Below are 14,926 nucleotides of genomic sequence, written 5' to 3' on the forward strand. Positions count from 1 at the left end.
GAATGTTTAAATTATAATTTTCTATACACCATAAAATTTACGAAATTACATATTAAAACCAAGAATAACGACTTTAGTTTTTTGTTGTAATTTAAAAATATTATTTGTTGATATAATATGAAACTTTTAGAGTATATTGTAATATTTTATTAAGTGTGTAGCGGATCTATAAATAAAAAAATGTTTTAATAAAAAAGTTCTTTCATATTGAATTAAACAAGTATATTATTAAAAATTTTAATAGTTAGAAAATATAGAGAATCTCTTTAGTATACTTTAATAGTAGTGTAAAAATCAGAATAACTCTTATTAAATTAAATTATTGTAACATAAGTAGTAAGTAATATGATTCTATGAGTAAAATTAGCTTGATGTTTTTAACTTATTAGTTAACATTATTATGTGTTAAAAAGTTAATAAGTATTTGTTTGTTAAGTATGTTGTAATTTTAATTTCATTTATTTAAAAACAAATCTAGGGAATGATAGGTATATTATTTTCAGCCTTGGTCTATGATTGGGCGTAATTTTAATATTTTCCCCGGGCGTAAAAAATCTTAGTTCCGCCTCTGGATCAAGTTACCGAAGTCCATAACAAAAATCCAAATCTAAATATACCTTCGGATTATATAAAAATTAGTTGGTGGTGGTAAAAAGGTTGGGTTCCACTGATTTAGGACCATCGCTCCCTCAACCACATCTTTTCACCTATCTCTGTCTTCGCTATCTTCAATCCTTATTAATTCTTCCGAGATTTCCGTGAGATCCGTTTTCACTCTGTCCTCCCATCTTTGTCTTGGCCTAGGTCTTTTACCGCTTAGTCTTCCAGTGAAAAGATTTTTTGCAATACCTTCCGATCTCCAAATATGGCCCGCCCATTCTAACCTTTTACTTTTTAGATACGAACTTATAATGGGTTTATTGAAACTTTGGTACAATTCTTGGTTAGTTCTTCTTCTATATTCACCATTTTCAATTACAGGGCCATAGATTCGACGTAGTACTTTTCTTTCAAATATGTTTAACTTTTCTTCATCTCCCTTAGTTACCGACCAGGTTTCACAGCCATACGTCAAGACCGGTCGTAAAAAACTGGCATATAAATATTCTTTTGACTTCCTGGACAAAAGTTTCGATTCAAACAATTTCGCAAGTGCATAATAGCCCTTGTTCCCTGATGCAATTCTCAATTTGATCTCGTTGTGCATATTGTTATAGTTCTTTATATTAGTTCCTAGATACTTGAAATCTGTTACTTGTTGAAAGACATATCCATCCACAAGCAAATCATCCAAAGCTCTCTCTTCATTTGATACTACTAGGTATTTGGTCTTTTCTTGATTGACTTTTAATCCAATATCCAACCAGTTCCGCTGCTTTGATTAGGTCTGCAGCCCTTATTTCCACATCAATTCGAGAGCTACCAATTATTACGATGTCGTCTGCGTATGTTAAGATAGTGTTCTGCTCTAGAATTTCCATATTTTGTCTTGCAGGAGGAGATCTAATTACTTTTTCTAAAGTCAAATTGAAAAGTACTGGGGAAAGCGCGTCTTCCTGTCTTAGGCCAGCCCTAACTTCAAAACTTTCTGACAGTATATTTGCAAATTTTACTCTACAGACTACAACGTTGTCGTTTCGTTACAAAACATACTGTGTGATACCTATTTCTATCAAAGTATTATTGATAACTTAGATTTAATAAAATATAATCAGTATTATCATTGATTATGAACACTATATTATTATTTTATAATTACAACTATTTATTATTTCTATTTATAAATTGAAGGTATTGTGGCCACAGAACCGTTTTAATATTTGTTTGCGGTTACCGCGATATCAGTGAGCCAGCGGACATAATTAATATTTTGTCCAAGGTGGAGATACGATGTATTTCTGACAAAATACTGATAATTGATTTACGCGATATTGCGTCCAAGCTTATATTCTCTTTTGAAATTATCTTATCCATAACAATCTATGAACACAAGGCGGCGGTTTCTTCAGTACAACAACAACAACAACTTTTACGACCACACCCAAGGCACCTACGAGTTCCGTATACTGACCAGATCAAAGAAGCTAACAGCATATATAAGGGAGACAGGAGCACAGCCTGATCAGATGTACCTGGACTAGCAAGACCGAAGTCACTTCACGCCACCAGCCATTATACACCGCTACACCGCTACTACCACGGAACCATTCTACATTACTACTATATTTTCATAATTGACTGTTCTAAATTATTAAAACACATTTTATTACTTTGAAATTAGTATTATTATTTCAAACTACATCATCATTTGGATTCTGAAAGGGCTGCACGTAACACTGGCGCAGTCGGAGTGGATTTCATTCAAAGGAGGCAACCATCAAAGGCTACAGTCAACATGGAGGAATTGATTACTCTTCTAAGGCGACAACTCCGAGGAAGAACCAACATCAAAACAATAAACTACGCTGCAGTACCATCAAATCCATACAGCATGTCATCAGCATCGAGGAACACCGCTTTATTGTAAGTGGATAATTATTTTTGAATTTGTTACATAGCGTATGCAACATAATTAAAACAAAAGTACCTAATATTAAGTAGTCGAGTATAAGTATAATGGTGTAAAACGTATTTTAATTATTATTGAAAATATTATTATTGAAGGGCATATTAGTGAAGTTATTATTGAGATAATTATATTGAAGATATTATTAGAGTTAATGAATTTATAAAGGGTTATTGAATTATTATTGAAGTTTTAGATTCTGAGTGAAACGATGAATGTATTGATTTTACAATGATGTGTTTTTTTTTTATTTTTTTTGTGTGTACACGATAAGTAGTCGAAATAATACTTCGATTTTCAACTTCAGTATCTTGTTCGATTGGAAAGTGAATATCGTTGGTGCATTGGGGAGGTCAATATTTAAAATTCCCAGTAATTTTCAAAATTGCGCCGAGAAAAACCAAAGAAAAATTAAGGAAAAACGGGAATTTTTACGCAAAATCGATTTTTCACCGCCAAAGCCGTACAAAGCTTTTTAGGTCTCACCGGATACTTCCGTAGGTTTATACGCGGATATTCGCAAATTGCATTACCATTAAGCAATTTGTTGAAACAGGGAGTGCTATTACATATGGGACCACATCAGGAAGCAGCGGTGAAGAATTTGAAGCAGTGTCTATCAGCGGCGCCAGTACTTAAGATCTACAACCCCGAAGCTATCCGCACCGAGTTGCACACAGATGCCAGACAGTTTAGATTTGGAGCTGTGTTGCTGCAGGCCGACGATAATGATGATGAACGATTGCATCCGATCTGTTATATGAGCAAGAAGACGTCCGAAGCTCAACAGAAGTTTCATAGCTATGAACTTGAGGTCCTAGCGATAGTAGAGGCGTTAAAGAAGTTTCGTGTATACCTACTGGGCTTAAGGTTTAAGATAGTGACCGATTGTGCTGCCTTTACCAAGACTCTAGAAAAAAAGGAACTGGCTACCAGAGTTGCCAGATGGGCGTTACTGATTACTGAATACGACTACGTTATCGAACATAGGGCTGGCTCACGGATGCCTCACGTTGATTCTCTGAGCCGGTATCCCATGTGTATGGCAATTCACAGTGAATTTCTAGCACGACTAAGAATTGCCCAACAGGAAGATTCCCGAATACAACAGCTGACTATCGATGATCATACTTTCACAACAGTCGGAGGGCTGATATAAGAGATTCACAATGGCCAAAATTTACTGGTTATTCCATGTAAGATGCAAAATGAAGTGATAAGGGATGCACACCATATTGGTCATTTTGGGATAATAAAGACTGAAGCCTTGATACAACGTGACTGATACTATCGTATCACTGATCTAAGGAATAAAATTGGCAAGGTAATAAATAATTGTGTCACTTGTATACTTGCTAATCGGAAGCAAGGCAAAAAAGAAGGGTTCCTACACAGCATAGACAAAGGAGACACCCCTTTGTCCATGTGGCATATAGACTTCCTTGGTCCGCTGACACAAACACCGAAGGGATACCGACACATTCTGGCTGTAATCGATGGGTTCACCAAATTCTGCTGGTTATTTCTACCAGAAGTGTCACCGCTAAAGAAGTCATTGATAAGTTGGCAGTGATGGAAGCTACTTTTGGTAATCCGGAAACACTAGTGTCGGATAGAGGAACTGCATTCACTTCAAAAGACTTTAGTAATTATTGTTCAGAACGGAAGATCCGTCACATCCTTATAACTACAGGTGTACCAAGGGCTAATGGACAAGTGGGAAGACTGAATACCATCATTATAAATGTATTGACCAAACTAAGTATGACTGAGCCTGACCAGTGGTACCGTCAGGTGTCGAAAGTGCAGATGGCACTGAATGGGTCATATCAGCGCTCCATAGGGATGACTCCATTCAAATTAGTTTTTGGAGTAGAGATGAATCACCCAGAGTACCAGTCAATAAAAGAGGCAGTGCAGATTGAATATGTTAGGTGTCATGAGGAAGGTCAGGAAGAAAACAGACAGTTCGCAAAGAAACAGATACAGAAGGCGCAGATTCAACAGCAACGTGCGTTTAACAAGTTCAGAAAGGAAGCTGTCAATTACCGACTAGGGGATCTAGTTTCTATCAAGAGGACACAGTTCTTACCAAGTTCAAAGCTATGTAGAAAGTTTTTGAGACCTTATCGAATAATAGGACGCGAAGGTAACGAACGGTACAAGGTGCTAAGAGTCGGCATACATGAGGGACCTGAGCGAAGCTTTTCCTGCGCTGAGTATATGAAGCCATGGCGTTCCATCGACCAAGATCAAGCTGAGGAGTCAGATGAGGAAGATACAGCTTCCGAGACGGACGCTGTTCAAGGTGAGAGAATGTGGGATGGTAACACTGTTGGTGTTCAGGCCGAGTCAAGGCAGTGTGATGACCCGTCTGGAGAGGGCAGTGATGTCGAGATGCCCGACGAGTGATGTTCTGATGTGTAATAGTTAAATTGTCATTTGTTAAATTGTCAACTTGTAATTTGTTGTTGAGACTTGTTGTTTAAATATATTGAGTCTAAGACTATCATCAAGGTTATTCGTCTAACGTTATTCGTATTGATCCCACATATATGCTGTCAGCTCCTTTGATCTTGTCAGTATACGGAACTCGCAGGTGCCTTGGGTGTGGTCGTAAAAATTGTTGTTGTCGTACTGAGAAAACCGCCGTCTTTCATTTTTCAATGAAAAAACTGACACGAAAATAGTATGGAATAAAATCCAATATCTTAAAGGACTAAATAGAAATCGAAAAATCAATCTGATTAATACGAACACCGACGCACTAATTAACGAAGAATTAGTAGCAAACCAATTGGGGGAATATTTCTCTCAAAATAGCAGTAATACCAATTATACGACACAATTTCAAACCTACAAACATGAACAAGAAAAAGAAACTATTCCTAACTCTTTAGATCAAAAACAAATAGACCAAATCCAATTAAACCTACCAATCACTATGCAAGAAATTATATTCACTCTAACAAAATGCAAAAGTCATAGCCCCGGCCCTGATAACATACCGTACATTTTTATACAAAACTTCGGGTCAAACACCCTAAAATTAACATTAACGATATTCAACAGAATCTTCACTGAAGGCTTTTGGCCAAGTACATGGAAAAATGGTACTGTAATACCAATTCCAAAACCTGAAAAAGATAAGTTTAAGCCCGATGGATACAGACCAATAACGCTCCTAAACACCTTGTGTAAAATATTGGAAAAAGTCATTAACTATAGACTTACTTGGATACTAGAAAAACATAAATACTTATCCAAACATCAATACGGCTTTAGAAAAAACAAAAGCACAATCGATAACCTAACTCAAATTAACCATGAAATAAACCAGACCTTTAAAAAAAACAAATAATGGGGCTAGTCAACCTCGACATCTCAAAAGCATACGACTGTACATGGAGACACAACATCATTGTCAAACTAAACCAAATATTATGCCAAGGAAAGACACTCGATCTAATAACTGACTTCTTAAAAGCTCGCACATTCAAGATTAAAGCAAACGGTCATTTATCCAAAGAATTTACCCTAGAAAACGGAGTATCACTGGGTTCAGCATTATCTGTTACTCTATTTCTCTTAGCCATAGACGATATAACCCAAAGCTGTTCGCTACCCACAAAACGCAACCTATTTGCCGACGATTTTAGTTATTCATTTCGCAGCAACAATACAAGCTCAGTACGAAAACACCTCCAAACAACCACTGATAATTTAGTTGAATGGGCAAGAAACACAGGTTTTAACTTCGCACCAACAAAATCAAACCTCATAATATTCACTAAAAAGAGAAAAGTTGGTGAAATTTTAATTACACTCAATAACAAGCAAATCCCCATTAAAAAATCAGTCAACCTAACCTAACCTTCAGGGTCAATGTTGAGATTCTCGGGTTTACATCTTTGAAATCTTTAATCATATGTATGATCGACTCATGCACAGCGAAACCAGTCACTAGTCTGTGACCTCGTTCACTTCTTCCATTTATGATTGTTGTTTGTGATATCTTTATTGTACCCGCGTCTTCCAATCTCACCTCTTGTAGTGCCACACATTTCATTTTATATCTCTCTATCTCTTCTACTAATTCCACAGTTGCTCCAGGTTTATATAGTATTCGTATATTTCAAGTACCACATTTTAATTCCGATATCCAATTTCCAGTCTTTTTTCCCAATCTAGTCCGAGGCTTGTTGTTGTTCGATTCCTGAACAGAAGTTTTTTACAAGGTCGGGTTGTTAGCCTGACACTCAACCCCCAACCACGAGGGCCAGACCACTCCGATCACTTAAGAACAGGGTGGGGCTATGGCAGCACCCAATGAAGGACACTGGGCGATAGCGACGCCACTTTCCCAACGCCAAGTTTTTTATAAGCATATAAAGTTGAAATATACATAACATATATTATAGTTGTCTGCAAATAGTCGTGCAGTCGTGTGTATATATTGTTTATTTTATAAATATATATGAACTATTTTTCGGTCAAGGGGTGAATAAACCAGTTAGGGTGGCGATCCCAATTACGTGAAACAAAATATAGTAATAAAGTTGTCTCTAGCCTTTTCTATAATTTCTAAATTTCTAGTGTTACTGTAATGGCCATCTAATATTAAAAGAACCGGTGAAGTCTCGGAAGGTTTAATTTTTTCAATAAAGTTATCAAACCATTGGACAATAATATAACTTTGAATCCATCCACTAGGATGACAAACACTAATTGTCATATTTTTCCTTGGAAATATCATCAACGGTGGTATAAATGTTACTCCAGCACTCATTGCTGCTACTACTGTGATAAGACTACCTCTTTCAGTAGAAGTTAAAGAAGAGATTTGACGTTTACCTCTTGAACCAATTACTTCTGAAACTTTACTCTGCACTACAGTCAATCCAGTATCATCAATGTTTTACACACGATCAGGTGGACAATTATATTTTTCAAAAGAGTTTGAAGGCAGAGGCCTCGAGACTATCAAAAACCTTATTGACTTTTTCCTTTGTAAATCACAATGCTCTTGCAAATGATGTTCCACATGGTTTTCAAATGGATATGGTGTGTTTATGACGTTTTATGAATCTATCCAACCAACCTCTACCAGCCGCCATTGATTCATCAGAAAACGGATGCTTGATTTTATTTTGTACAGCAAGCTGATAAGCTATTTGTTTTAAATCATTTCTTGTTAAACCATAATACTAGATTCCATTAATAAAGCATATTTAAGCAACTCACTTTCTAAAGTGTTGTTTTATTATAACTACCTAATTACAAATATGAGTTTAGTATATTAAGAAAAATTCTAAGTATGTATTAAATGTATATAAATAATCTCTGCCAAGATACTGATCCTTCATTATTAAAAAATGTTTTAAATCGTTCTCTCACCTCGAATCCGTTTGCATGTAAAAATCCACCTCCTCTACGTATGGGTAACATGTTGTTGGAAGGTAAGTCTTGATCTTGGGTGAGTATGGGTGTTTGTTATTTTCCAAATAACCATCCCTTAACCTTTTATGTAAGATATAAGCTACCCATACCAGGTCACAAGTCGACGTTTCGAGATTAATGGGTTGATAAAAAACACGAAAAACTTGACTTAGCAAACCAAACGCGTTTTCGGTCACACGTCTAGCTCGACTAAGTATATAATTGAATAACGTTTTTGTAGAATCGTCTCTGTTTGATTTTCTCGAGTAGGGTTTCATTATATGCGTGTGTAGATGAAAAACTTCAGCCCCGACGATTTCATCGCACTATCAGAACATTAGTGTTGCAAGTCAAAAAACCATGTTTTGAGAAAAACGAGTTTTTGATTTTACAGCATTGTAAAACACCTGTAAAACATTATGTATTCCATGTATCATCATCAAATTTTGGCTTCAAATTGTCTTGACGATTATGTATATATTTATAAAATCAACTTAAAAAAAAATATTTTTTTTGATTTAATACAGTAATGTAATAGATATTTCATAAGAAATTAGGACCTCGGGCCCAGTGATATTCGACGAAGAACTGTTTTAAACATACGGATTCAAGATGTTCTGGACGTGTCGCATAATGTTGTATCATCGATTTAGGAATAATTTCATTTCCTTCTGAAGTGTCTACTGCAACCATAGTATAATCTTCTAATCCGATGAATATAGTAGCGAATGTTCATGAACAATGTTTGAGAGGCTCGCCAACTAACAGATGCATAACTTCGCAAGCACTTATATCTCTTTGTCCGACTAGCTTAATGAGTAATTTATAAATCGCTTTCTTGCTAGGGTCATTTGAATTGCACGATTGTAGTATTGAATTGATACGATAATCTTCTTCTACAGCTTGTTGAATCATGGCGTTGTAGTTATCTCTTCTTCTATTCGCTGTTAGTTGGCTTATATTTGCTCCTTTTCTTAATCCAGGCATGTTTCAAGTACTTATATTTGTTGTGAAATTATTGATTTATGGCGGATCTATGTTTCTACTGAAACAAAATTAAGGTATCAAAATTTAGTTTTTCGGTGATTATTCATCGATGGTAGGAAGGACATCGATCAAAACCACTTGTTGGCACTCAGTGATGTCCACACTATCACCGTGCCAAGTTTGGTCGAGATCGGTTAATCCGTTGTAAAGAAATGTGCCGTTTAGTAAACGGCTATCCCTCGTATAATAATTATTATTATTAAGTATTAGTATGATTATCATTATAATGAGGTTAAATTTAAACTTTTATAAAAGAAACAGTATTAAAAATTAAAACCTAATCAGATAATTAAACAATAACTTGTAAACACTTTTTATTACCGTTTTGATATGATACAATCCCTAGACTCTAGACATTAGAGTTAAATAAAATTTGTCATTTATAAGTACCTATATATGATTGATATGAATAAAAAGCCACTGTTTAATCTGCACTTTTTCAAGATTTTCTTAAATATGTTTTTTTTAAAAAAAAACTTGTGAAATAAATGTTTTTATTGAATATTATTATGATTTAATTTCCCTTAGTAATTTTAAATGAAAAAAATAAAAAAACTATGATATAATGTTAGTTATTAGCTACAATAATGTGTATTTACTAATAATTGAGAATAGTTTAATTTTTATAACATTATTACATTTTATATTTATATCATAATAATAAAGAAAATTTAAATTTTTACTTTTTTTTTTTAAACTGGGGTATTTATATAATGGTTAATTTATATCTGAATATATAAAATATAAAACAGCATAAAAAAAAAAATACACTGTTGTCTCCAAAACAAAGAGGAACATTATTTTTTAATTAACTAAATGCATTTGTGTAACTTTCTTCTGATTCTCCATTAGAACAGTTATAAATAATATATTCCAGTATGGACAGTATGGCTGCATTTAAAACTTTGTACTATTATGACGTCATTTTATTATCTACCCCGCACCTGTTATTTATTCCCCATCATATATTATCAAACCTTCTATTTATATTAACCTTGATCAAAGCTTATTTAATAATAATACGGATAATTATATGTTACTAACCAGACAAAGAGTATTTATGACTTGTACAGTAAGTATCTCTAATTAAAAACGCTCCATAATGTTTCTGGCAAAAACAAATATTCCTCGGCTTCATACCGTGTGATGTTGCCAAAATAATACGGCTCGAGTTTTATATAATTATAATCTTCATTTCTGAAGTTTGCTGAAGGCACCAGGTCAGGTACTGGCCCGTACTTTTTGCCAGCGTTGGAACGGGAGCTTGATTTCTTGCCAGATGAGCTTGCCACACAACTGAAAAAGCTGCCCATTATTACTTAGTGCTGCCACGGCGTTATCTCTTATGATACTAATAGAACGAATGCTAAGATATTCCAACGATTATCAATATCGATAATTGTCTAAAAATAGAATTGTTGTTGGGGATTTCCTATTTTCGGGGATATTGTAAATCATATTTTCAAAGACAATATTATGCAATCATTACTACTAACATAACCACGGTATCTCGAAATTGAGAACGAGGAATTGAATTGTGTTTGAAATTTGTTGTAATTCATGTATTGAAACATATTATAGTTATTTAACTAAACAGGAGTTTTCATTAACAAGTAGGTCAAGCGAGGATCGTGCGCCAAAAGAGTGATGGTACGTACATTAAGTTAATTATGGTATAATACTGTTGAAAAGAAGAGATTAATAAAGTAATCCTAACAATGTTAAGTTGAATTAATAAAAATATTTTTAATACAGTGAATAATAAACCATATAATAATACAATGCACTCAGAAACGTATATCGCCAACATATCGCATATTTCGGCTGCCATAAGAAGTAAGAACTATATAATGTCCAGATTAATTAAAAAGTTTACTCAAAAATAAAAACAATAATATTTACTTTTTCCTGGTATATAATCAATAAATATTCAATTTTTAGTTTAATTTATTTTCCATTAGACATATTATGTTTAATTTCAGGAACATTTAGGAAAAAGTTTATCAATAGCTGGATAAGATCAAACACAATAAAAAGACAACAATTATTTCCAGAAACACGAAAAGTGCCAAAGATTAAGACAAGTGGACTGCTGTTGCTCATGACAAATTATATAGGTATCATCACAGTTGTACTAGTTTTTTCACCTCCGGTCTATATCGTAGTTCTTCACTTCTCATCGGTTGATTTTGTTCTATGTATTTATATGATTGACAGCCAATAAGAAGTGGAGAACTACGATGTAGGTGAAGTTAATAGCGGATGATGCGTATCAAAATGCTGTGATGATACCTATATAATTTGTCATGGTATTTTTATAGATATATATTTATTTCCAATTTTTACAATATTTTTACAAATTTTTACAATAATAATATCTTTTATCTTTCGCCAAAAAAAGGTACATGATACTTGTATAAAATGTATCATGATACAAGATACAAGGTACAAAGTAGCTTTGATACATTTATATTTATAATATTATATACGGATATTGGATGACCTCGATTTAGGGCCTTTCAATGCATGTAAAACTTACACATACGCCATCATACGGTGCGTTATGATGCACCTGTATCAGTCACTGATACAATTTTTTTTTTTTTTTTTTTTGGGGGGGGGGGTGGTAGAGGGCTTGAATTGTACAAGTTACACAGAACCGCAGGGGCTTCGCCCCCACACCCTCATAACTAATAAACCGGATGGCTACTGACAATACACAAATAAATTCATGTGATATTAAAATATTTTTACATTATATTAGCTGAATAACCCAGCGTTGCCCGGGAAAAAAATTGTGATTGATTAGCTCCTTTTGGTTGTAATTCGCTCTGCATAGCCAGCATAGGTACAGAAGCAAAATCATATCATATTTTAATTTTTAGCCATCCCGCGTGGCGTTTCCCGTATAACAATATATCAAATCGTATTTCTGAAAACAATCTTGATATCCTACAAGCATTATATGATGTACTATGTAAAGAAAACCCATAGTATGACGTTATTAAAAAAGTATGTACAACATACAGTTTTACCGAATAAGAATTAAAAGGAGAGCTGTCTTTTTAAATTAAATGTTAAAAAACAGTGAAATAAAAGATTCATTGGAAAATAGAATAGATTTTTTTAAGAAAAATAATTTGAAAGGTGGATTTGAAAATTATAGCAAATATTTAACTATATTTTGTCAATTCCTACAAACACAGCTTCAAATGAAAGAAGTTTCTCTTCGTTAAAGAAACTAAAAACATATCCACGGCTTACTATGGACCAAACAAGACTGAGTAGTATCGCTACTCTCTACATTGAAAGAGATAGAGAAGTATATTTTGATCAAGTAATAAATTAATTTGACGAAGGTGCATCAATTCGTGGTCTACGTACAGTGGGATTAAACACGAGTTTAGAGTGCCAAAAGTACCATTTTTTAAACTAAAAAATTATTGGTTATTTATCATTACAATATTCTGTGGACTGATTATTATTATTATTATTACTCAATTATTTTTATGTATTACATTACAATTAAAACCATTTTATACTTTTTAGGGACATTATACTAACATTATACATTTACTCTATATCTCGTTATAGAGAAGGAATTTTAATATTTTTATTATTATTATTATTAATTTAGTAAATAATATGACAATTTACTAATTACTTTTCAGATTTTTTTAAAGCATAAAATCTTCCATCTTTATAAAGTGTTGTTAGTTTGGGTTCATTACATTTAGTTTCAATTTGTTCCTATAAAACATAAAAATGTATTAATTAAAAATAATACTTATATAAATAATATAACATATTACCTGATACAAATTTAACAATATTATACAAACCACATCATAATATAAGTCTATCAGTCTTGTTCACTGGCAGTGTAATGAAAAAAAATCAACAGTTTATAAATCATTAAAAATGCTTATTTATTATTGAAAGGATTAATGATCCTGAAACCATGACTAAATAAACAGGCACGTCAGCTAAAATTTCATTTTTGCTATCGTCGCGCATGTTCCCCAGACATGGAAAAAATAATATTAGTCGTGCCTGAAACTAAAGACTTTGGAGTATATTTCAAACGAATGTATGCAAACAGACCAACATTATGGTATATCGTTCTACAGAAAAGGACTGGGAGTAAATTGCAATATTATTTGAACATAATTAAACGATTATTAAAAGTTGTAAGCAACTTTACTTGTGCAGTCGTACAGCTGATAACCTGATAACCTGACAACAGATAAGAGATTTCAATTAATGATTCAATCAAATGATATGTCACTAGCGCATGCGCAGAACGGTCACGGTTCAGTTCTGTGTTTAGACGCTCCTGTCGCCCCTGATTGGTTATCAAGGTTGTCCGCCATTAGTAGGCTAATATTTTTTTGATAACAACTGGTATTATATGACTAATAAGTATATTATTGTATATTATAAATTATAATTATTATAATTATAATTAAACTTTCAAGTGACTACCAACACGTTTACAGATATGTAAGTACCTATAATTATATTTTTTCATGTTTTTAATACAATACGTTATACCTCGACACCTAGTAGTCTGAGTGGACAAATACTTTAACTATTTAGTACGTTTGAAAGTGCCAATAATGTTTTTCACTTGTTTATTTATTATTTTAATTAATAGTATTGCAATGGGTGTGCTGCTATTGGATGCTCAAACTCTTATAAAAAAGGGTTTCTAATGAAATATTTTCCTAAAGAGTCGGCCAGAAGGAAATTGTGGCTATCAAAAATGAAGAGAGATAATTGGGCTCCAAATAATTACTCTTGTATTTGTGAAGTATGTGTTGGATAAAATATTTATCCTCTATTGTATTTACTTTTTATTTGATTCAGTTTAAAAAATTCATGATGCATTGTTATAAACTCTTAAGTTAATATTATGTTTTAAATTACCTTCTTCTTCTTCTGTGCCTTCACAACTCTGTAAGAGTTTTGGCTGCCACCGTCACTGCTCTCCAATAATCACGATCCTGTATCCTTTCCTCCCATTCTGTTACTTCTAACCTCTCTAGATCTTGTTGTACTCCATCCATCCACCGTTTCTTCGGTCTGCCTCTGGGTCTTCTGCCTGTTGGCTTGTATTCAATTGCTGCTCTGACTTCATTTGTTTCCTCTCGTCTCATTGCGTGTCCAAACCATTGTATTCTCTGTCCCTTTATATAACTTGTTACGGGAGGTACTTTAGTGATTTCCCTTAATTCTTGGTTTTTTCTTCTACGCCACCTGTTTATTTCGGTATCAAAAAACGGTCCACATATTATTCTTAGGACTCTATTCTCAAAACTTCTGAGTTTTTGTTCAATTTGTACTGTCGTCGGCCATACTTCACAACCATAGGTTAGCGTTGGTCTTACAATACTCATATACAGTCGTAATTTGGTTCCTCTAGAGAATAGTTTCGATTTAAAAAATTTAAATTACCTATTTTACTTAATTAATAGATATTTTATTGATTTTGGGTCAACTGGGGTTAATCTAAACATGTTAGGTACAATATTAAGTTGTTGAGAATAACACATTCTGATTAAAATAATATATTGTACATTTAGTCATATTTTATTATTCTTTCATGATAGTTATCAGAATAATATTTTATTTGATGTTATGTACCTACCTAGATATTGTTTATAAAAACATGTCTTAAATTATTTTGTTTTCCTTTTAAAGAGTGTACGGCAGATATTAACTGATATCTTCATAAATAAAAGTATAAATGAAGTTATTAATCCATGTTGTTTGTTAAGAGATTTAGAATTTCTTGAGTACAATATATGGGACAATTTTTATCCAAGTCGTTGTGAAAAAAGTGTAATGTTTATTTTATATTTATTATTAATA

The 14,926-nt window shown here is 33.2% G+C and overlaps 1 protein-coding gene across 1 annotated transcript; it reads right to left on the minus strand.

Moving 5' to 3' along the window:
* Window positions 1-14,001: 14,001 nt before the first annotated feature.
* Window positions 14,002-14,451, minus strand: LOC107882855. Its single transcript, XM_016801875.1, has one exon. It carries the CDS (start codon window positions 14,449-14,451, stop codon window positions 14,002-14,004), a length of 450 nt encoding a protein of 149 aa, XP_016657364.1.
* Window positions 14,452-14,926: the final 475 nt, after the last annotated feature.

The sequence above is a fragment of the Acyrthosiphon pisum genome, chromosome X, assembly GCF_005508785.2.
Source record: "Acyrthosiphon pisum isolate AL4f chromosome X, pea_aphid_22Mar2018_4r6ur, whole genome shotgun sequence".
NCBI classification, from domain to species: Eukaryota; Metazoa; Arthropoda; class Insecta; order Hemiptera; family Aphididae; genus Acyrthosiphon; species Acyrthosiphon pisum.

Bases quoted from the DNA above. Each gene is read 5' to 3' on its own strand.
- LOC107882855 (XM_016801875.1), bottom strand. From the start codon at position 14,451: ATGAGTATTGTAAGACCAACGCTAACCTATGGTTGTGAAGTATGGCCG.